Genomic DNA, 25,147 nt, shown 5'->3' with positions numbered 1-25,147 from the left:
TTTATTTGACTAAAAATTCATTCAACGTGGTGCCACAGCATGGCCACAGTCAAATGACCGAAGCAAGTAAAAAGAAAAAGATAATTATTGAGCTGGAAACACAAATCCATGTGGTCACCTGATTTTGTCTGTTTCTGTGATTGTCAAATGACATCATGCCTTCCAAAGCATATTTGTGGATTCAACGGGTTAAGGATTTGGTATGTGAAGAAAGTTGCAGTCTTGCAGACCGAAACCATTTCAAACCTTATCAAAACTGAAATATAAACTTTAAAATTCTGATGATGATAATGGTGGTGGTGGTGGTGGTGTGTGAAGTTGGTGCCATTGACAGCTGTGGTGGCAGCGTTTCCTGAACAATCTTATCCATTCTTCTATGGAGAAATAGAAGATTTATAAAATTTAGAATGTTGGTTAAAGGAACAATAGCTCTAGTATGTAGCAAGATTTTTACAGTATACTTATTCATAAAAAAATTGCTATTACACATAAAAATGGTGAATTTATATATATATATATATATATATATGTAGCTCTTTTGGTCAGCATAAGTTATATTTATGGCTGGTGAGGCAAATATGTCTCAAAACGCCTTCTGCTTCAGAGATAAGTAGTAGAGTGGGTGTTTGTAATAATGAACCAAGAAATTTTAATTTATTAAAATTACACCTTTAAAAAAGATTAATTCAGGTCAAGTAGGGCAAGGGACACAACCCTTGTAAGGGATAATCCATTTTACTACATGTACAAAGGATTATTGTGTTTTTTCTAGTTTAAATAACTTGAGACTCAACAGGCACAGTACCTGACTGCTTGCCTGTACATATCTATACAATACATGTGTGTGTATGAATGTATATGTATTTTGCTCTATTGATCAGACTCTCATATGTCCTTATCACTGGTCACAATTCACTTCCATTCATATCTGTCTGCACTTTCGTCCTAAATTTGAGCCTGAATTTTTTGACTATCATCTTCACTTCGTCTTGAAGGTTTTCTAAGTAGTCTTCCAATCTCTTGAACATCACCTGACAAACTCATGAGTTCACCTGATGTCTGTGAGCCTTGTGACATGTCCAGCCTTGTGAAACTTGTGCTTGATCACATTGTCCACTCTGCTCCATTCTCAAATTGCTTCCACAATGATATTTCTGTCTTGGATCGTTCCATTGTCCTATGTGTCCTAGCAAGATGCTGTTCTCCCTTTTCATAATAGTTCGTGTTTCATTTGTGTGTAAGAGTTAAGGCTGGAAGATGCTGTTGAAGAGATTACCATGCAGGGTCTTCTTCAGATGTGCTTTGATTACATCTTCAATCAAGGCAAATACCTTACACTCTGCTCTTATTCTGTGTGAGATTTCAGCATTCATGTCTCAGCATACATTTGTTGTTTGTCCCAAGTTAGTTATTGCATCTAGTGAAGGTGCATGACTCATTGGTTAGAGTGTTGGGCTTACAATCATGACGTTGTGAGTTCAATTCTCAGACCAGGCTGTGTGTTGTTTTCTTGAGCAAGACACTTTATTTCACATTGCTCCAGTTCACTCAGTTGTAATGTAGAAATGAGTTGTGATGTCACTGGTGCCAAGCTGTATCAGCCTTTGTCTTTCCATAGGGCAGCATCAGTGGCATGGAGAGGGTAGACTGGTATGCATGGGCAACTGATCGTCTTCCACAAACAATTTTGCCTGGACTTTTGCCCTGGAGGGGAACTTTCTAGGTACAATTCCATGGTCATTCATGACCGAAGGGAGTCCTAGAAAAAAGAAATGTTATTGCACCTATATCTAAAACATTCAATGATTCTGACAATCTTTTTATGATATTTGAAAGCAACAATGATTTTTTTTTTCTCTTTTACATTTTTCTAACAGGATCAGAAAGGCAATCCACTCTTTCTTGGAATCACACATCAAGGTATTATGACATTCCATGGTAACAGGAGAACCCACCTGTTCACATGGTAAGATTTCAACTTTTTATAAAATAAAAATATTTCTCTGTAGTGGTGGCCAGTTCTTACGTTAATGTCTTCTATTTTGAATTTGTATTTCCTCATAGAAATGATTCTGTTGACACTCAAAAGAAAATAAAAATACTACAAGTGACAGGAGCTCATGAAACTAGTAAAATATTATTAAGCAAGTAAAGAGATGAATCACCTACTAGACAGGTGATAGTCACCTTCTGGTAACATTCTTAGAACATGAACCTGTTGAGATTCAGATTCTTTTGTCAAATGTGATGCTTATTTATTCGCATTGTTTTGAATTAATCATGCATTCTTTTGTAGCTAAGATATTTTCATGATGTGATTACTTATTTTTAGAGTGACATTCTAGAAAAGGTGTGATAGGTCAGATCTGGCCAGTTTTATCATTGGCCTGGTAGAATATAAAAGGCTGGATGTGGCTAGTTTGAATGTTAATGGGTTAAGTATCTAGCTTCAGCAAAACGGTCAAATGAGTTGCAGAATTAATTGTGAAAAATGCAAGAAAGCACCTTCACCTTCTTTGTTTCCATACATATGGTTGTATATTTCTCTATGCTAACATGTATGCAATTGTAATATACTTAGAACATATACATGAGAATTTGCCTTCATAAGCTATTGACTGATAGCCACAAAACTTCCAGCAGAAGAATTGCAATGGGGGAACATAATTAACTTTTTTCAGTAATGTCTAATCAATTAACTCTACAATCACCATTTTCCAGTATTGTGTATAATTACATATTTCTTTATTGCCCACAAGGGGCTAAACATAGAGGGGACAAAGAAGGACAGACAAAGGGATTAAGTCAATTACATCGACCCCAGTGTGTAACTGGTACTTAATTTATCGACCCTGAAAGAATGAAAGGCAAGGTCAACCGTGGCAGAATTTGAACTCAGAACATAAAGACAGACGAAATACCGCTAGGGATTTCACCTGGCATACAAGCGTTTCTGCCAGCTCACCGCCTTTCTTGCTGTCAGTGTGTATAATTACAATGTTTATATATGATCAGTTTAATATTCCATTGTCATTTGGTATCTTATTTCTGGATGTATTATATGTACATGAGTGGTTGTGTGGTTAAGAGATTTGCTTTGCTACCATGTGGTTAGTGGTTCACACTCACTGCATGAGCACCGTTAGCTGGTGTCCTCTATGGTACACTTAGGCTAACCAATACCTTGTGAGTGAAATTTGGTGAATGGAAATTGAAAGAAGTCCATCAAACACACATGCATGTATATGTGTTGTGTGTGTGTGTGTTCCACTTGCTTTGTCTTGATATGTGCACACTGATTATAAAGATGTTCATGCAAATAGTGCCATTTGTCTACAATCCTCTGCAAAAGCCTGTCCTGGCTGTTCATTGTTTAGTAGACTGGATGGAATATTATCTTGCTTGGAAATAGATGAGAATTGACATTGGGCAAAACATCCAGCCATAGAAACTCTGCCTCAATAATATCTTGTCCAACTCATGCAAACATGGAAAAGTGGATGATGATGTTGGATGTGGTATCTATTTCCAGCCTGGTTGCAGTTCTTTATACCATGATCTTTATTTTTCACTTTTATGAGATTGATGAATGGTACCAGAGGTTGGTATTACAATTGATACAATCAATTAAAACCCTTGAAAGTCGTATCCTACCCTGGTCACAGCCATATATATCATCTCAATCATGATCATGTCCACTTTTCTGTGCTTCCATGGCTCTGACACTTTTTTCTGTGTATATATATATATATATAATATATATATATATATATATATATATATATATATATATAGGGAGAGAGAGAGAATAAAGTGTACGTACGCCGCCATATATATATGTAAAATAAATACAAAATGGAACAAGTACGCAAAATATCCGGACAGCTAGGTGATACAAAAAGGGACAACAAAACATCCAGATAGATTCAGCCGAAATTGCGAGGATGGTCCGGTTCTTGACTGAAGATAAAAGGCTTCGAATGACCTGTCCATGTTTTGTATCGTCTGTCTGGATGTTTTGTTGTCCCTTTTTGTATCACCTAGTTGTCCAGATGTTTTGTATTCTTGTCCCTTTATATATATATATATATATATATATATATATATATATATATATATAAAAGATAAAAGGGTATTTTATGCACACGCACACATACATACAAATGTCTTTCTCTTCCAAGTGAGCACTCAACTATCTTGGTTATATTTTCTACAGGAGTCAAATGAAAAGAATAGTCTACGAAGGCAAGATGTTTATTGTACACGTCAACACTGCTGAGGTAAGATTATGCTATCATTTTGATAAACATTTCTTTAATTAATTCAAAGCTACAATCTTGTTGGAAACCAATGAATCATTGGGTCATAATTTCCTTTACTTTTCTTTTTTCTTTACGCTTTTTTAATATTTTCTTCAAGTGAAAAGTTATTTGAGAATGTTGAACAATAATGTTGGGTTTATGATATGCATTCATAACTGCTTCATTACTGAAATGAGACTTTATTTTGTTTTAAATCTTTCTAAGTTTATTCTTGTTCTGAAACGGACTGAACAAAACCTTCAAAATAAAGGGAGGTAACTAATTTGTTCTTCAGCAAGTATTTTGATGATATAGTTGTAGAAGTATCTTTGAACATTGCTAAGAATTACCTGCTATCTTGGAACCTTAAACTATTTTTCCTATTATGATACTGTTAAATATTTAAATGAAATTTACTAATGATTTTAGATAATTATTTGCTAAGGTTATCTTTAACTCTTTGATCAACTTTTTCTTAATTTTCTTCTTTTGATGTTTTTACATCCAGTATTCTCTACTAGCATCATTGGAATGATTTTTGTATAACCAATTGTTTTTCCAGCTTTTATATTAAATGTGGTACTCCAAGAAATAATCTAAAACATGAGTTATCTACTTTATGCAAGATAAGAATACATTTGTTATTTGGTGTGAACCATTGACCTGGTGGTCAATTAGATAACACTTTAGGAAACAGCTACTATGACTACAACAAAAGGCATTTTGGGACACTATATATATATATATATATATATAATAAGGGTGAGAAAATTGGATACTAATTTAATAGTATATCCATTTAACACCAAGTGGCTTAGTGCATAAAAACCCCGGATTACGATAAATTTTATACATAAATATAAGAGAGTAACCACCATGTGGTCTACTCTAGCACTAAAAATAGATCCACTAGGTTTCAGTGCTAGAGTAGAACACATGGTGGTTACTCTCTTATATATATATATATTATATATATATATACAAGACTGTATATTTGGTAGATGTAAATTAATTCAGGGTCATCTTAACAGTCTTGTGGACCTCTGAGTCCCTCTCATTTTTTTATATGTGGACTGTAAACCACAGCATGCATAGATTAGCATTGCGCCCTTAGACCTCTGAAGCACCCTGAGCAACTACCTGGCACATCCATACTTTAAGATGGCTCAGAGTTGAGTGGAATAACATATTAGAACCTTATCATTATTCTTATTATTAGTGAGAAACTTTATATAATCCATCATGTCGTTCTAATTCTAAATCAGAAGCTTATATTAGTCTTCATGTGTAAACATGCTACTGAAATTTTTAAGAAAGAATCTGAAGAAGGAATCTTTTAGCATGTCAGGTGAAACCCTTGTTGAACATTTCTTGTTACATGACTAAAAGATACATCTACTGTTTGTGTTTTTCAGTTCTGCTGTGTAAAATACTTAGATATGTACTAAATTCTTGTCATGATTTATACAAAGACTCTACATGCTTCTACTTGCATCACAACTATTTATTGAGTTCTTTTATATAAACTCAGTGTGTGTGTATGATTTTGGTTGTGTGTGTGTATATGTGTGTATGTATATATATATATATATATATATATATATATATATATATATAAATTTTACATGCGGTGAGGCTGACAATGACTTGAATTTTTCACCTTGCTAACCTTTATCAGAGAGTTTGATAAATATATACTCTACCAAATTGGTACTCTTGTAACCCAAAATGTTATGAAACTCACCAAGATACTATCTTAAAATCAGAAAAGTTGAATTCCTGCAAGTGAACTAAAAAAATATTGATAATTAGTCTCAAACTAGTTGTCCTTCATTAATTCTTTCAACATCACACAGCAAACATGTTTTTTCCTTTTTTTTTTTTTCATTTCCTTTTTGCCCCACTTCCAAAATTATTCTAGCATCCATTTTTGATTTTTGCACATTTCAGAATTTTTTCCTTCAATATTTTTAGATGAATTATTATTAGAAAGTGTATTTTTATTGCTGAATATTATTTCCTATGCTAACCATTCAAAAGGGAACACAACTCTTATTTTTATTTTAGTCAGGCCAATTGGAGAATAGAAACAAAAAATCTAACACTGTAACAAGAGCATGGAATCGACAGCACATGATATACAAATGTTATTTTTGTTTACTCCTTGCTTTCTACATATCTATTTTTTACCTCATTCTCTTTTCTCACCCGAAAGCTGTTTATTATAATTGTTATTATTCATCATGCAAGATACTTCCATTGTTTGAAATATTTTTTCTAGACAACTTTCTATAAAGAACATCAAATATAAAGAAGAATGGAAGAAAAAATTCCAAAGTGTTTTATCATATTCTTTTATCATATCCTTTTGTCTTTAATCTGTAACCCAAATGAAACCTTAATGATTTTTTTTTTCAGTTTATTAACTGTTATTTAATATAATGCCTTCTGATGTGTCATAACTTAATAGTCTTTCATGGAAACCAATTTAAGCTATTTATATTCTTTGCTTTTTTTTTTTTAAATCTACCCTACATTTTCAAAAAAAAATTTTTGATGAAAGGATATAAATATTGAAGAAACTGAATTATCTGTGAGTAATTCTCAGACATCATTATCATCAATTCTTCAACTTTACGTTTTTTTTTTTTATTTACAATTATTATTTTTTAAAAATCTTTGGCATGAATGTACGCGAAGTAAAATGGACTTGGCTTCTTACAGATATATTTATTATTGAGTTTAATTTCTCTTTCTCTCTTTTCGCTTTCACTCTCTCTATTCCCCATACCTCTTTCTTTCTCTCTGTTCCCCATACCTCTTTCTTTCTCTCTTTTCGCTTTCACTCTCTCTATTCCCCATACCGCTTTCTTTCTCTCTTTTTGCTTTCACTCTCTCTATTCCCCATACCTCTTTCTTTCTCTCTTTTTGCTTTCACTCTCTCTATTCCCCATACCTCTTTCTTTCTCTCTGTTCCCCATACCTCTTTCTTTCTCTCTTTTCGCTTTCACTCTCTCTATTCCCCATACCTCTTTCTTTCTCTCTGTTCTCCTACCTCTTTCTCTCCTCCTGCCTTTCTCTCTCTCTGTTTCCCTACCTCTTTCTCTCCTCCTACCTTTCTCTCTCTCTGTTCCCCTACCTCTTTCTCTCTCTCTGTTCCCCTACCTCTTTCTCTCTCTCTGTTCTCCTACCTCTTTCTCTCTCTCTGTTCCCTTACCTTTTCTCTCTCTCTGTTCCCCCACCTTTTTCTCTCTCTCTGTTCCCCCACCTCTTCCTCTCTGTTCCCCTACCTCTTTCTCTCCTCCTACCTTTCTCTCTCTCTCTCTCTGTTCCCCCACCTCTTCCTCTCTGTTCCCCTACCTCTTTCTCTCCTACCTTTCTCTCTCTGTTCCCCAACCTTTTCCCCTGTTTTCTCTTTCCTTCTTTCTTTCCTTTCTGCTTCTACTTCTTTCTTTCATTCTTTTCTCTATCTTGATTTCTCTCTCTTTTCTCCTACCTTTCTTTCTCTCTCTCCTCTACCTTTTTTTCTTTCTCTCTCTCCTCTACCTTTTTTTCTTTCTCTCCTCTACCTTTCTTTCTCTTTATTGACACCAATTGAATGAAAATTCAGTGCACTCTGACTATAGAAGGCCCCATGACAGTAGAAGCAGATCGTATGTAGCACTCGAAGAAGTGATATCAGAGATCAAAATTGTTAGGTTTTCAATGATGAATTTATTGCAATACTCAGTATAATGATGATATGCATTGCTGTAGACCTGTCCAGTCCATGATACAATGGAACAGGGAGACAACAAATTGTAAAATAAGGATGAAGATGATTGGGTCAATTGGCTATTACTGTTTCCCTTCAGCTAAGACTCAAAATTGATCTCCGCATATCAATGACTGTTAATGAAAGTTGTTGATTAGATTTTCTTCTGTATTCAAGTTACTTTTAATTTTGACCTCTCCAAATATTAAATTATTATTACCATAGGTAGCTTTTCTCCAGAATGACTTGTCTCATCCTTATTCTAAACCAGGTGTGGCCAACCTTTCTCAAGGATCAGGCTGCATCTAAAAGATTACTAAAAAGATTGAAGGTAGTTTTTTATTAGGCATTTCATTCAGAAAGTCTTGAGGCTCTCAGTTTGCCCATGACTGCTCTATACTGTGTTGATTAGAACCTTGCTTTTAAGCAAGACTTGGCAGTGTTTGGCTCATTCTCAAGGGTCTCACCAGTTTGTAGTACATACTTTGCTTTATTATCCAAAACATTTACCAGAATTTCATTGGTTGCTTGGTTTGGTGTTTTTGTTTGTGGCACGTAAAAAGCACCAACCGATCGTGGCCGCTGCCAGCCTCCACTGGCACCTGTGCTGGTGGCATGTAAAAAGCACCCACTACACTCACGGAGTGGTTGGCGTTAGGAAGGGCATCCAGCTGTAGAAACACTGCCAGATCAGACTGGAGCCTGGTGCAGCCTCCTAGTTTCCCAGACCCGGTCAAACCGTCCAACCCATGCTAGCACGGAAAACAGACGTTAAACGATGATGATGATAAATGAGCACACACATTAGAATACCTATTCAAGGTAAACTAATAAGATTGTTTTATGAGTTTGTTTGAGGAGGAAAACAGGGGCCATCTGCTGATTATTTTATGCTCTTCTTAATTGTGGGCTAGAGGTAACTAGGTGATTTTTAAAGTGATTAATGCTAATTTTGAATATTTCAGGGAGAACATGTGAGCAGGAAAAATAAGCTCCATTGATACTGAATTTTGAGAGAGAAAGTATTTAGCAAACAGTTTAATACAAGATCTAGGGTTGAAGATTGGTATTTACAACATGCGGAAGAAGAGGCGGAGGAAAACCAGTAGGCTTTATACAGCTAGCAATTGTGTAGAGGCATAGATCATTGAAGCCATGATAGGGAAAACTGGATTAGATGAGATTAGCTTAGACAGCTCTACACGAAGTGGTTTATTATAGAATAATCGGCAAGTTAAAAAAAAAAAACCTCTAGCAGGCAGCTGGCTTTGTTTTCTACTTTTTTCTTTCAATTTTTCTTTTTTCAATTTTTTTTTTTTAATGGACAATTTAGAATGTGAATGTATGTATGCATGATGTATGCCTCATCCCAGAACTGAGGGAAGCACTTAAGAGTAGGGACATATTTGAATTGCTAATCTTACTTTTTGTTGGTTTTATTTGTTAGTATAGTTAAAAATGCTTTGATACCATCATCAGAATCTGATTTATATCTCTCTGTCTTGCCAAAAATAATGCCATTTTTTTATCATTTTATAGAAACATTGAAGATAATATCTTGCTACTGCTGCTATTAGCTTTCATATATTGCTGGTTAAGCTTTGAGTCCCTCAATAGTTCTTTTTTTCTTTTTTTTTTTATTAAACTTTGCATTATTCCATATATATGACTCTGTTTCTATTTTTATTATTGCTTAGCGTGACAAAAAGTCTTCAGTCAGTCAAATTTGTGACTCAGTTTCAATACCTTGACAGAACTGTTTTCACTAATGCCATTGAGAAAGGTGTGAGTGTCTCATCCCTACAAATTCCAACTAAAATCCAAAGGTTTATTTCTAAGAGAGAAATCACTCATGTTCCATAAATAAAGACTATAAATTCTATTGCATGAATGCTATTTAAAATATTTTCAAATATATTCCAAAATCAGGACCTGCTTACACCACATATATAATATAATATGAACTATTAAATTCACTGAAGGAAATTACTGAGCTTAATAATGGTCTAACTTCTGTTAGTGAGTTTGTAGCACATGTCTGAAAATCTTTAGTAACATAGTAAACTCCATTCTGTCTGGCACCACAATTTTCTGGATATCTGATCCATATTTTTTAAATTGCCATAACACATTACAAAACTCCTTAAAACTCTCCCTATATATTAGTGTAATGAATAATATTCTAAATATATTAGAAATGAGGGAAATAAGAACAAATTAAAAGAATAATTTACATAAAGACCAAGTTTTATTAACATAAAATACAGGAACAGTAAATGCAGTAAAATAAAATATTATACTTTGAGAAGCAAAAGGGCCATTTTAGGAACTGCCAGCAAAGTCTCTTTCCTTTAACAACAATTAATACAAATTCCCTTGACTCTAATTTAACAACCCATTTTTCTTTTATTATTTTTCCTGTATGCCATTGGTTGTGGGTTTTGGTTATTTGAGTCCCAGATAAGAGGATGTTTATTTTATATTGGTAAGACTGTGAGTACTGGATAGAGCCATCTGAGCATTGGGTAGGTTGTCTTGAAGTTTTCATTCCAATTCTTTGTACTCTGAAATCAACTTTGTCTTTCATCCTGTAAGGGTCGGTAAATAACCTACCAGACCAGAACCAGGACTGATTCTTCTCCCTATCTCTTTGTGGAAATATGGGCTCCACCTGGTTTAAATAGCCCCCCAAAAAATCACATCAAGTATGATAACATGATTTACAATACATAGAAGAAACAGCTTGAATCAGAAGACAAAACAAGTTTAGTGCTTTTCTTATGTTTCTGCTGAAATTTGCGGCCTTTGTGTCAATTAATTTTGAAAATAATGAAAATTTTAGGAAGGTAGCTTTATCATTATTAAGCTGGTATTTTGAACATGAATTAAAATGTTTTGACTGAAGGTTTTTAATTTAAATCACTTCAAAACAGGAAGTTTGTATCAGAGAACCAGGGGTGGTTTCAGGCATGTTGGTATCAAAAGGGTTGATGATTGCCTGCTGAAGGAATGTCTCATTTGTAATTGCAATAAAGAATACCTTCTATGATTTATACACCTGTATCATATCAAAATAAAAGTAACATGTTCATTGTGGCAAATGAAGACATTTATTATTATTATTATCAAGGTGGCAAGCTGACAGAATCATTAGCACGCTGGGCGAAATGCTTAACGGTATTTCGTCTGCCATTACATTCTAAGTTCAAATTCTGCTGAGGTCGACTTTGCCTTTCATCCTTTTGGGGTCGTTGTAGTCGATTAGTCCCCTCACCCCCCACAAGTCTGAGGCCTTGTGCCTCCAGTAGAAAGGGTTATTATAATTATTAAGGTGGTGAGCTGGCAGAATTGTTAGCACATTGGACAAAATACTTGGTGGTATTTCTTCTGGCTCTTTATGCTTTGAGTTCAAATTCTGCTGAGGTTGATTTTGTCTTACATCCTTTAATATCCCATTGCAGTCAATTTTGCCTTTCATCCTTTTGGGATCAAAAACATAAAAAAAGTACCATGGATTGAACCTTGCAGTAACCTGATTTTGTTCTTTACAATATGAGTTCAAATCCCATTGCAGTCAGTTTTGCCTTTCATCCTTTTGGGATCAAAAACAAAAAAAAAGTACCAATTCAGTGGGCAGTGACTAGTAGAAGTGTAAAAATGGCAAAGTGCCTTGTGGTATTTGCGTTCTCAGTTCAAATCCCACCATAGCCTACTTAGGTGGAAGATTTAAGCTATCATCTCATTTGACATCACCACCTAGCATTTTTGGTACTTTTAGCAGAGTTTGGTTTCTTGCAAATATTTTGAGTCAGGTTTCCAGTTTGAGGATCTTCTCCTTTCTCTCCCTTGGAGGCTCTGTAAAGGATTGCAATTACTGCCTTTTTAGCACTAAAGGATAACGAAAAATACAAAGGTCATCATTAAATTAATTGGAGTTAATTAAAGTCTACCAGACTACAATACACCTCTTGCAATTCATAACCATCTTTGTATTGTATTGGCAGAAACCTCTTTTCAAGAATGACAATGCTTATTTTTGGCTAGCTTATTGCAGTGTTTATTCATAAATCCCATGTTTAAAGTAATTACATACATATGCATATATATATTTTGCTCTTAAAAAAAAAGGAGCTAAGGAAAGGCTTTGCATTTAATTATTCATACATTTATTTCCTATCTTTAATTTGAAACTCTGTAAAATTTTGCCTGAATGTGCTTCTGCTGTATATATGTGTACATGCATGGATGAAAATCAACTGTAAGAATTCTTCATCTCTGTGATTATGTTTCCACTTGCAGACTGTATGATGCCATTCCATCATAATTATTATTATTATTATCATATCATCAATATTATTGTAATTTTTTTTCACATTGTTATTGTTTTGTTCTACATGAGCTGTTCCAAGTCTTACTGAAAGACCTCAAGTAACAACAAGCTAGTTATTTTACTCTGGGTGTAATTTATGATCAGGAATCATGTATTGTATAGGAAAGGAGACCAGAATCTGAGAACTAAGATTTTGTTAAATTTGTACTATTTATTTATTATTATTATTATTATTATTATTATTATTATTATTATTATTAATATTATTATTATTATAAGGACAACATACTTAGCATTTCAGGCATGTTTACTTCCAGAGTTGAAATTCCATTGAGGTCAACTTCGCCTTTTGGGTAATAAAATAAGTACTGTTTGAGCACTGGAGTTGATGTGATTGAGTTCCTTGCCCCTCAAAACTGCTGGCCTGGTACCAAAATAAGAAAGGATTGTTATTATTATTACTGAGTGAGAGAGCTGTGCATGCCATCAAAGTGACATTGGGGTAAAATATACGAAGCCCAGTATACCCATCTGATAAGGGTGCACCAGGCACATGCCTCACAACCATATATGCATGTCATGGTGGTCTCATATCAAGATAAACAGTACATGACCTTGCAGGTAGGGCCCAGTTAGAATTTTCTTCAGGTCAAGTAGCCCATCCTGCTCAAAAGTTCCCTGAACAAGAGTTGTGTAAGGATGTTGAATGAAACTTCCATGTTTCCAAAGGTGAATTATCCAAACCTCCTAAAATTTCTCTCAACACATAGCTATGATGCTCCATTACAACTTCTGCTCATGATCAGAGATGCACATATCATCAGCCACAAGGGAGATGCTCAACTGGTTAAGGTCAAACAACTGACAAGTAAATCTGTGGTATTGAGTAGAATATTTGCTTTAGTTCATCTTGTATACAAAAACAAAACAATGTACATGATAGCACTTTGGGGCCTTTATTAATATTATGTTTTGGGTTTGCTTTAATTTATGAGTTGCACCAAAGTCTCAACTAGAGACATAGGGACAACAAGGTTTTGCATCTGAATATTATTATGATGTTTGGAACATTGTAAATTTATTGTGATGTTAGTATGATAACATGATGTAGATGGCAGTTAAATAAAACATTGTATAGACTTTGTGATACCAGCAGCTTATCATAACCTTGTGACATGATAATCTTATATTGTAATGATATATCATTGTGATATAACATTGCCATGCCATTGTCATATATTATTATATTGCATTGATATGATGTTATGTTACAATGTGACATTATACATGTTGTATGTATTTTTGAGATTGGAATTGGTTTGTTGTATGTGTTTATAAGAAAGAAATGGAAATTCTATGATTCAAGAAAATTTGTAGCAATAATGGTCGTCTGTAACTGCAAAAATCAATTCTCCAGAGAAAGAGAGGGATCTAACATTGGGAATTGTTTCATAAACTATGATATTGAATGATGGTAAATGTAATATAAGGTATATATGCAAGTGTAAATTTAGTAGGGAAAACATATTGTAAAATTATATTTTTGCCTCAGTAATTGTATGTGATTAATAAGAATTAATGAAAATGATATTAAGCATTATAAGCGACAATTTGAGACAGAGCAGATAAAGATCCAACCAGTATTACATGTATATACTTACTTAGGCCCGTTGTTCCCTGTGAAGCATAAGCCACTAATGACTTTTATCCACTGTTCTTGACCATCGGCTGTCTTTTCTGCTTCTCTGAAGCTAGATCCTTGCTTTTTCAATTCTGCTATAGTATCCCACTTTCAGCTACTGTTAGAATGACCTCTCTTCCACCTTTTATAGGTTCCAGGTCAGGGCCTGACGTGTATTAGAGGATGTTGTGTTCCTTTAAGATTTAGCATCACTTCATCAAATGTTTCCCTGAGGAAAAGCCTTACTCTCCCATGTCTTGTTTAGTTTTGAATTGTCATCGATATTTCTGTATAACTTTGCTTTTTCTGTTTAGGAGTGTTGGCCCTACACAGACCCCCCCTTTTTTTTCTTTTACCTCTGGGAAGAGGTGATGCCTGGTCTCTATCTCTTGACCTGTCCAGCATGGGATGCTCTACCAGGAGCTTGCACTCTTCTGGCATAGCTATCAGGCTCATTGAGGCATACAAGCCACTACATCACAATAAGGACTAGACTCTGTGCTGGTACCTTTACAACATGACCAAGAAGTTATCGTGTGGAGATAATCAAATAGCAGAAATAATTTCTAGTCTCTAAAACTGAGAAGAGCAATTGGTAGGCACACTTTAGTGTAACTGGCAATATTGTTCAAGCATTGTCAGTGATCTTCTTATTCTATTCTACCAGCAAAATGGTGTTTATTATACCCTGTATCACTTCCATAAAAAGTGTAATAGTTAATTCATAATTTGATCCATGAAGGTGGATATTATTTCTTGTTGCAAACCTTAAACTAAGGTGGAATGTCTTGTTAGGTTACACATTTAGTGAATTACCTATCCTGCTAGTGCTAAGTGACTGATGATTTATCTTCTGGAGATAAAATAAAATTAAGTTACAGAGTTACAGTGGCTTAAAGAACTTATGCTACTTGACTGAAGAAGATAGAATGATAAGCCTTTGGTAATCTTGTCGTTTGACAAGTGAAACATTAAGTTCAAGCCCCATCAGTGTTTTTTGTGTCTGATATTGATGCTCATAATGCCTAATATCACATTATCCCTCACCACTTTTGAATCTAATGCAAGCAAGCAATATTTGTAAATGGTTGAATGATTTGTACAATGTTCAATGTTATGTGTGTTTATCATATTGAAGAAGTTAGGACCATTCTCTAGAATAGCATATATATGTTCAGTAATATGCAACTATATTTCATCATATTTCATGAATTTTATTATACAAATATCAGTTTTAATTGATACTTAATGCCTACATTATGGAAATACATTGCAATATTTATATTATTGCCTTTTTTTTTCTTTGTGATATTAACATGAGAAAAAACATCAACAATCCCATACTATGATTTTTTTGTTTTCCTTCATGTCATCTTTTCTCTATGTAACCAAGGTGTTTGATAAATTTCTATTCTGTATACTATTTAACTGTATCACCATTAAATACCTCAGTGCATTACATCAGGGGTCCCCAACCACCAAACCATGAACCAGTACCAGGCTGTGGATCATCTGGTACCAAACTACTCAGAAAGAATAAATTTTAAAATTTTATTTCTATTTTATTCTTTATCATTTCCTGCTGGGTCTTTTTACATTATATATTTATTTATATAAATATATATATATATTTATATTTATTATACGAAGGGGTGCTGAAAACTTCCTGGCTTTGGGTAAAATGAAGCACAGGAGGATCTGTTAATTATGATTTTATTGAACATATTCCCCTCTCAGATTCACACACTTATTGCAGATGTCCTTCAGTTTTTCTAAGCCTTGTAAAAGAGCTCAGAAAGTTGGGCCTCCAACCAGGCCTTTTGTGAAACCCTTAAAGCCAGGAACTTTTCAGCACCCACTTGTATATATGTAATTATTAAATCACATATGTAATAATTAAATTATTGAAGAAGGGCAAAAAGGGATAGTAGGAAAGTTTCTGACAATGCAGAAAGTTTCACAAAACCTTCATACTTCTGGTGTAAAGGCTCATCCTCAGAAAGAAAAACAGTCTGGGAAATGTCTAGTTATACAAATTCCGTTAACCCATTCAAAATCCTCAACATTATGTTAGCAGCAGTGCTTTCCAAATTACACCAATATTTGGAGAGTGACTGTTGCTGCTAATATGATACTGAGGGATCTGAATGGGTTAACAGAACCTGTATAACTAAACATTTCCCAGACAGTTTTTTTCTTCTGAGAATGGGTCTTTGCACCTGGAAAATAAAGGTTTTATGAAACTTCCTGTATTGTCGGAAGTCTTCCTAATTACCCCCCCCCTCTTTGATATTACAATGCTTCAAGGAAACTACAATGCTCTCAATGAAATTATGTTATTGTGTTTTGTTATGTGTGCGACCCTCTGGTTCATGGAAAAATTCTCTTGCATGAAATTGGTTCATGATGGAAATACGTCTGAGGACCCCTGCTTTCATGATGTTCACTTTTCAAAATGTACTCAGAGAAAGGATATAGGGATATCATTTATCATTTCTTTTACTTCAGATCATATTGCCATTACTATGAAATCCATATGTATACATTTATTTGTGTGTATTATTGTATGAATCAAGTTCTTCAGTTCAGGTAAATTCATATAACTCAGAGGGAAAAGGACTTCAGTGTTTTGGGACTGACCTTTCAACTGAGGGGAACAAAAAGGTGCCCCAAAATGCTAGATTGCTTTCTATCCTTATGGTATATGAATTTATGCAAATTTTGAATGTCACTGTATAAGTTTTACCAATTCAAGTTGCTGCCTGTTTACTAGTAATCTTTTTCTTTGTACATACACATCTATCTAGCTATCCCTTCATTCATTTGACTTAAAGCAGCATACACACACACACACACGTGTGTGTATGTATATATATATATATATATATTATATATATATATATATATAATATGTCTGTGTGTGTGTGTATATATATATGTCTGTGTGTGTGTGTATATATATATGTCTGTGTGTGTATATATATATGTCTGTGTGTATTATATATATATATATATATAATATATCTGTGTGTATATATATATATATATATATATATAGATATATATCTGTGTGTATATATATATATATATATATATATTGTCTGTGTGTATATATATATATATATATATATTATGTCTGTGTGTATTATATATATATGTCTGTGTGTATATATATATATATGTCTGTGTGTGTGTATATATATATATGTCTGTGTGTGTGTATATATATATATATGTCTGTGTGTGTATATATATATATATGTCTGTGTATATATATATATATGTCTGTGTATATATATATATATGTCTGTGTGTGTATATATATATATGTCTGTGTGTGTATATATATATATGTCTGTGTGTGTGTGTGTATATATATATATGTCTGTGTGTGTGTATATATATATATATGTCTGTGTGTGTGTATGTATATGACACTGTGTGTGTGTATATATATATATATGTATATATATATATAATATATACACACACACACACACTTATTACCATTTTGTTTTACAGTCATTCACCATTTTCACTAATACTTTCACCATTTCAGATATTTCAGTCTCTCATCGAATCACAAATTCTGTTGTATTTCATCACATTATTTTATATATAAAAAATAAATAAAAAAAAACAAAAAAGATTGGATGCAAATATTTAAACCATTTTTATTCTCATCAGCCATAATCTTTATCACTCCATGATAAAACAACCATGTGTTCACTCTGCCAGAAAAATAAAATAAAATGCACTAATTCAGAGATTTATCAAGTGAGCCCTTTTTTAAATAAACCAATAAACCCCTGTCTCTGATAATAATGAAGTTATTTCTACATGTTTAATCTTGACCTTCTTTATTTTTGTTCTTCTTTCTTCAGGATGAGGAAGTCCCAAAGAAGGTGAGTCAAGTGTGTTGCTCCTTGCTTTTACAAGGGCAATGAGGAGTTGTGCTGTGCTCTCTCTCTCTGCATATTTCTGTTTAACTGTTCACCATTCTCCCCACATCGTTTGATTTTTGTCAAACCCACTAATAAAGTTAAGCTTTCAAATACATCCAGCAGTTATTTATTTGTTTGTGTGTTGTACGGGCATGGTGGTTCCAGACAAAAAAAAAAAAAATTTTTTTTTTCTTTGTCTTTATTCGTTATTCAGTGGGTGTATGTAATTCATCATATTAGTAGATATGATTGTTAGAAAGGTTAATAATGTCCTTTCTGATTATACTATTCTACTGAAATGAAAATTCTGCAATCACTTTCTCAGAATTATTATTAGTATTATTATTTTTAAAGCGGTAAACTGAAAGAATTGTTAGCATGCCGAGTGAAACACTTTGTGGCACTTTATCTGTCTTTACATTCTGAGTTCAAATTCTGTCAAGGTCAGCTTTACCTTCCAGCCTTTCCAGGTCAGTAAAACAAGTACTGTTGGACAGTGGGGTCGATGTAATTGACTTAGCCCCTGCCCCAAAATTTCAGGTCTTGTGCCTATAGTAGAAAGGATTATTATGGTGGTAGGGAGCTGGCAGAACAATTAGCATGCTGATCAAATTGGTTAGCGATATTTTGCCTGTCTTTACCTGTCTTTACTTTCTGATTTCAAAGTCCACCATGGTTGAATTCGCCTTTCATCCTTTCAGGGTCAATGAAAATCAAACACTATGGTTCGTGTAATCGACTATCTCCCCACCCCAAAATTTCAGGCCTTGTGCCTTTAGTAGAAAGGGTTATTATTATTATTTTTTTTAGGGGAATTGGTTTCAGTGTGGGTTTTTTAATTTTCCTTTCCTAGCTCAAAGGATTAATTTTTCTTTATATTCCTGTATAAGCCCTTCGTTTTGCTTAGAAACCTGTTTCATTAACAAACAAGTTGATACACTTTATTGCTTCTCCAAGCAAAAACACACAGCTACAAATGCACACACACACACACACACACATGCATACATACACACACATTATATACCTATGTGTATATATGCATACACTGCTTGCTTCTTCAGCTTTGATAATAAATAAGCTTACTATTTGATAATGCAAATTTCTTATTTGGTCTATCTATGGTGCTATGCTACATTTCTGGCTATTTACCATTTTTATTATCTATTACGATGCCATTTTAACATGGTTCAGTGCTTTGCAGTGTTTAGTTTATTTCTCATGTGTTACGAGTTCATATTTCATCAAAATTTGTCTTTGCCTTTCATTGGTTTAAAATTTTTAAAAAGAAAAGGTTTATAAGATAAGTACAAGTAACATCTGCATTATTTTAAATACTAACCAAACCCAAGTGTTAGTTAAGTACCCATTGACTATGTTCTGACACCAAACACTTCCATTATATATACCAAAGAAGACAGTGAGTGGATTGCTAGAATCGTTGGAGAAAATGTCTTGATGTAATTCTTCCGACTTTTTATATTCTAAGTTCAAATCCCACCAGGGTCAACTTTGCCTATCATCCTCTTGGGGTTCATAAAATAAAGTAGCAGTCATATACTGGGGTTGATGGTAACAACTGATCTTCTCTTGAAACTGCTAAACTTGTCCATAAATTGGGAACAGTTGTATGTGCCAATGTTTTTCTTAATTTTAAAGAAAAAAAATATAACACAGGCATACATATGTACATACATATAGATAGACAAGCAGAGAGCTAGATGAAAAGTTAGCTGTCACCCAGGAATGAGTATGGCTTGGTAGGGTGTACCATGCTTTTGCTAATTGTTTTAGGTGCCTGTATCATCACAAGCAGCCGTAAATACCCTCTTATCACATCCATTCTTTGACCTTGTGGCACATCCAGGTTGTGGAAGCTGGAGAGTGAGAGGGGGAGGGAGGGCTGCATCAGCTTTAGGCTGGTAATCCTCTTCAACGAAATAGACTGAAGCAGTATGAAAATGAAGTACCTTGTTCAAGAACACCAGGCACCTCCCAGTCCAGAAATTGAACCCATGATACTATGATTGTGACCCAAACACCCAAACCACTATACCAGGCACCTTCATTGTGCATTCACACACACACACATACATACATGCACATACACACTTTTACTTGCATAATATATTTGGTTTATGATGGAAAGGGATGACTTCTAAGATCTGAACATGTTTGGTGATGATTTAGTCTAATTATATTTACACACACACACACACACACACACACACACTTGCATGGTGGTAGTTAGTGTGTATATATAAAAAGGTGTTGCTCAACTTAATGATACAAAGTACTCAGCCATTATCTGAGAGGTATAGGGTTTGATTGTGTTTAGCCATGTGCTGGCAATTTTTTAATAGTGGTGCCCCAGCAGGGCCAAAGCTCTCGAGCTGAAACTAGTAAAGAAAAAATATTTAAAACAGTAGATGTTAAAATTCTGAGTATATATATATATATATATATCAACACATACATATATATATACACATATATATATACATATATATATCTATATATATATATATATCAAATTATCCAATGTATATGATTTGCAGCCTTGAGATAAAAACTAGTACATGTTATACTTAGCAAGGATTGACTTCCGTAAGATACCCCATTCAATTTCTGCTCCTTATAAATAAAGATTGAATATATGATCCCTCCTCTCCTCACCACTGTAGAATTTAGGTTATTTGCATAGAAAACGAGACCTTTGTTTTATGTGTGTTACATGTTACACAAGTGCATGCAATCAAATCTTATTCAAAAGACGTGTGTGAATGTAGAAATACATGACCTGAAGATGCCTTGAGAATACACTGATTTTGAAACTTAGTGTTGACAAAATCACACAAACATATATGTTAGTTGAGGTTAATTGTTGATATAGTCTAATGAAATGCTCACTAATCAACTGTCACTTTCACTGAATATATTTCACTGTCGGATATTTGGATTGCACTGTTTTTAGTTTAGTTTAAATGTTGCAAGTTTTTATTCACATATGCACATACATACACACATGTGTACACAAAACTAATCAAAAATGGTTAACAACAACATTTACATATATTTCTCATTCATTTATGTATATTTTATTTGGAGTGAAATTACACTAAAATTCGCAGTTAACTTTTTTTTTGCTTTTTTTTTAAAGTTTCAATAATAAGAATTTGATAGTGTGTTTTTTTTTTTTAAATCTTTCTCTTAGAACATTTCCAATGTTCATTACATTTCAAAATTATATTTTGTTTGTAATTCTTTATTCTTTTACTAATGAACGAACATTTCTTTCCAGTTCTACTGCATCTGACTATGAGCTCCTGCAAAAAATGCCATCAATTTTATCATTTTTCATCTTTCATCCTTCCAGGGTTGATAAAATAAGCACTTGTCAATGACTGATGTTGTTTTTGACTGTTTTTCTCTCTCAAAAATATGGGGCCTTTTCACTAACATTAGAAATTATTATTAAAGCCTCACACAAATTGTAAACCCTCCCTGTAATGTTCCCTTTATCTAATGTCTTATGACACATAAAAGAAATAATAATGATAAATAATAGTAATAATAATAGATATTATTATTATTGAGTTAGAGCAGCGCATGCCATCAAAGTGAGACTAGGGGTACAAATATATGAAGCCCAATATACCCATCATGACTACCCGCCTGATAAGGGTACACCAGGCATATGCATCACAACCATATGTGCGTGACCTAGTGATCCCATATAGAGATAAACAGCACATGACCTTGGAGGTGGAGCCCAGTTAGAATTTTCTTCAGGCTGAGTAGCCCATCATGCTCAAAAGGTTCCTGAATAAGGGTTGTTTAAGGGTGATGAACAAAACACCAGTGTTTCTAGGGGTGAATTATTCAAACCCTAAACAATCCCACTCAACACATGGCTTGGGGTGGTGAGCTGGCAGAATCTTTGCATGTCAGAGAAAATGCTGTCAAGCATTTCATCTCTCTTACATTCCGAGTTCTGGTTCTGCTGAGGTTGACTTTACCTTTCAGGCTTGGTAAAATAAGTACTATTTGAACACTGGGGTTGATGTAATTGATCTACGCACTCCTTCAAAATATCAGGCATTGAGCCCATGGTAGAAAGAATTATTAACATTAAAAAAAAAGTGGTGAGCTGGCAGAATCGTTAGCATACTGGACAAAATGCCTAACAGTATTCCACCTGTTCTGAGTTCAAAATCCACCAAGGTTGACTTTGCCTTTCATCCTTTGAAGGGTGATAAATTAAATATCAGTGAAATACGGAGGTTGATGTTATTGACTTGTCTCCCTCCACTCAAATTTCAGGCCTTTAGTAGAAAGGATTATTATTATTAAGATGGTGAGCTGGTAGAATCGTTAACACGTTAATGTTCTGAGTTAAGTACCAGTTGAGTTCTAGAGGACGATGTAAACAACTATCCCCTCCCCCAAAATTTCAGGTCTTGTGCCTATAGGATTATCATCATTATTAAGGCGGTGAGCTAGCAGAATCATTAGCATGCCAGGTAAAATGCTTAGCAGCATTTCATCTGCCTTGATGATCTGAGTTCAAATTCTGCCAAGGTTGATTTAGCCATTCATCCTTTCAGGGTCAATAGAGTACCAGTGAAATACTGGCTTGCTGTAATCAACTATCCCCTCCCCCAAAATTTCAGGCCTTGTGCATTGATTATTATGGACAGTGAATTGTTTGAATTGTTAGTGTATCAGATAAAGTACCTTGCAGTATTTTTTCCAGCTATTTATGTTTAGTTTTTAAATCCCACCAAGATCAGCTTTGCTTTTCAACCTTTTGGGAGATGAAGAAAAATCAAATGCCAGTTAAGTGCTTGGTTGATTTAAGGCCAGAAACCCCACCCTCAAATTCTACTCTTGTAAGGAAGCACTATCTTCAAGCCTATGTGTCCATCTTCTCTCCCCTCTCTCTTTTCTCCCCTACTAATGTAACTCTAATAACTGAGATCACAACTCTATGCTTGAACAAGATGTGAGTTCACAGCAGGGTTACTTGTTTACAGATGAATGGGCTACCTGTGTGCCTGAGCATTCTATACAATAATTTCATTATATATATATATATATATATATATATGTATAATGTGTGTGTGTGTAGGATACATGTATCATCATTTAGCATCCATTTTCCATGCTTGCATGGGTTAGACAGTTTGAATGGAACTGGTAAGCCAGAGAGCTGTACCAGGCTCCAATCTGATTTGGTTTGGTGTCTACAGCTAGATTCCCTTCTTAATACCAATCACTCCAGTAGTGTAGTGGGTACCTTTTGTGTGTCCCCAGCACTCTCTACAACTACAATTTCATTCGGCCTGATTAGTCTTCTCAAGCACAATAAACTGCCAAAGGTCTTGGTCATTTATCATTGTCTCTGTGAGACCCAACATCCAAAGATAATGCTTCACCACCTCATCCCATCTCTTCCTGGGTCCACCTCTTCCACAGGTTCTCACCACAGTTAAGGATCAACACTTCTAAACTTATATGTATGTAAATTGAGGATATACTCATTAAAGTGATTATATCAGTGGCCAACGTATAATAACCACCATGTTGTAAAATTCATATTTAAGTATATAATTATAAATATATAATTATAATTAAGGGTGCTAGAAGGACAACGCCAATTTGCTAAAAGTAGATGCCAAATGTCTACAAACCAATCAAAATTTTGTTCTCTTTTTTCCAAAAAGGACAAAATTTAGAGTGGTTTGTAGACATTTGACATTTATGTCTAGCATATTGGCGTTGTCCCTTCATACCCTTAATTATAATCATATATTTATAATTGTATATTTATATATATTTTATACATACATAAATACATATGTGTGTGTATGTATTGTTATGGTCCGAAAATGGTCATTATATATATATTTATTTTATACATACATAAATACATATGTAAGTGTGTGTATGTATTGTTATGGTCCCAAAATGGTCAAAACAACAACATCCAGTATTTAGATTTTTCTGATTAAAAAAAAACATAAAAAGAAATAATAAATAAAAAAAAAACAAATTCCTCTTGTTTTCTTATAATAAAAAAAAAAAAAGGTAACAAATGTTCTTGTTTTTTTATTAAACCTAGAATTACCTTTCTGTTGTAGATGACTGGCAGCAAATATTTGTGCACTGGCACAGACATGGTAAAATCAGGATTTCTTTCATTGGTTCTGGTTATTGGGAAATTTAAAAAAAAAAAATATTTTTAATAAAAATTTCTTTTAATACCACTTTTTTGTGTGGCTATGCAACTTAGCGAGTCAGTAGCTGTCATGACACCAGGAGCCAATATTTGTACCGTTAGCCAGTTTCTGAAATTTCTTTCAGAATCTGCTGGTTTTATCATTTGTTGATAAGAATTAACTGCTTTTTACTTGTTTTTTATTCTGTCTTTGCTTTGAAGTTTTCTTCATTAGCTTTTCTCTTTCTCTTATTTATTTAATATTTTCATCTATTTCTTTTGCAAGCTTCACCTTTATTTTATCATTTAAATTGCATATAATTGTATTTTAAAAAATCATCATTATTGTTATCTATCTTAAGATTTGATTGGTATTTTTATTTAGCTAAGTGGTTTTATTTATTTTATTACTATTTGCCATTATTTTTTTTTAATGTTTAAGAAGCAACTCCTTTTTTTTTTCTACCTAACATTAATTGAATTTCTTGTCTTGAATCCAAATCGATCTTTAAACCTTTATTCAACAAATGTTAAATGATGTAAACTTTTAAAATTTAGCTTGACAAGATTACCTACATTAAAATATTTTTTACTGTGAATTAAAACCAACAATTATAAACTGAACAATCATAAATAAATTTTTATGTTGGGTGGGTCATTCTGCTAATTACCACACACACACTGACTATATCTTATTATAATAAATAATCAATCAGGTATGGCTGCATGGTAAGAAGCTTTCCAACAACATGGTTCTGGGTTCAGTCCCACTGTGTGGCACCTTGGATAAGTGTCTTCTATAGCTTCTGGCTGACCAAACCCTTCTGAGTGGATTTGGTAGAGGGAAACTGAAAGAAGCCTTTATATATCTATGTGTTTGTCTGTGTTTGTCCTCACCACCACTTGAAACCAGTGTT

At 33.8% G+C, this 25,147-nt stretch overlaps 1 protein-coding gene across 10 annotated transcripts in view; it reads left to right on the top strand.

Moving 5' to 3' along the window:
• LOC115217804 (FERM domain-containing protein 5) overlaps positions 1 to 25,147 on the top strand; it is a 313,777-nt gene that overhangs the window by 206,899 nt on the left and 81,731 nt on the right. For 6 of the 10 annotated variants that reach the window (XR_003882210.2, XM_036507984.1, XM_029787485.2 and 3 more), the window contains 5 exons: positions 1,878 to 1,966; positions 4,217 to 4,280; positions 6,865 to 6,894; positions 17,951 to 17,971; positions 24,154 to 24,192. Coding sequence is in view for 9 of the 10 variants with exons in the window: in XM_036507984.1 (XP_036363877.1) it covers positions 1,878 to 1,966; positions 4,217 to 4,280; positions 6,865 to 6,894; positions 17,951 to 17,971; positions 24,154 to 24,192 (243 nt within the window). In the remaining variant the exon portion in view is untranslated. The remainder of the gene's footprint in view (positions 1 to 1,877; positions 1,967 to 4,216; positions 4,281 to 6,864; positions 6,895 to 17,950; positions 17,972 to 24,153; positions 24,193 to 25,147) is intronic. The other 4 variants (XM_029787482.2, XM_029787484.2, XM_029787486.2 and 1 more) reach the window with 4 other exon arrangements.

Source organism: Octopus sinensis, linkage group LG12 (assembly GCF_006345805.1).
Source record: "Octopus sinensis linkage group LG12, ASM634580v1, whole genome shotgun sequence".
Classification (NCBI taxonomy): Eukaryota; Metazoa; Mollusca; class Cephalopoda; order Octopoda; family Octopodidae; genus Octopus; species Octopus sinensis.
This window is presented reverse-complemented; position numbering and strand designations above follow the sequence as displayed.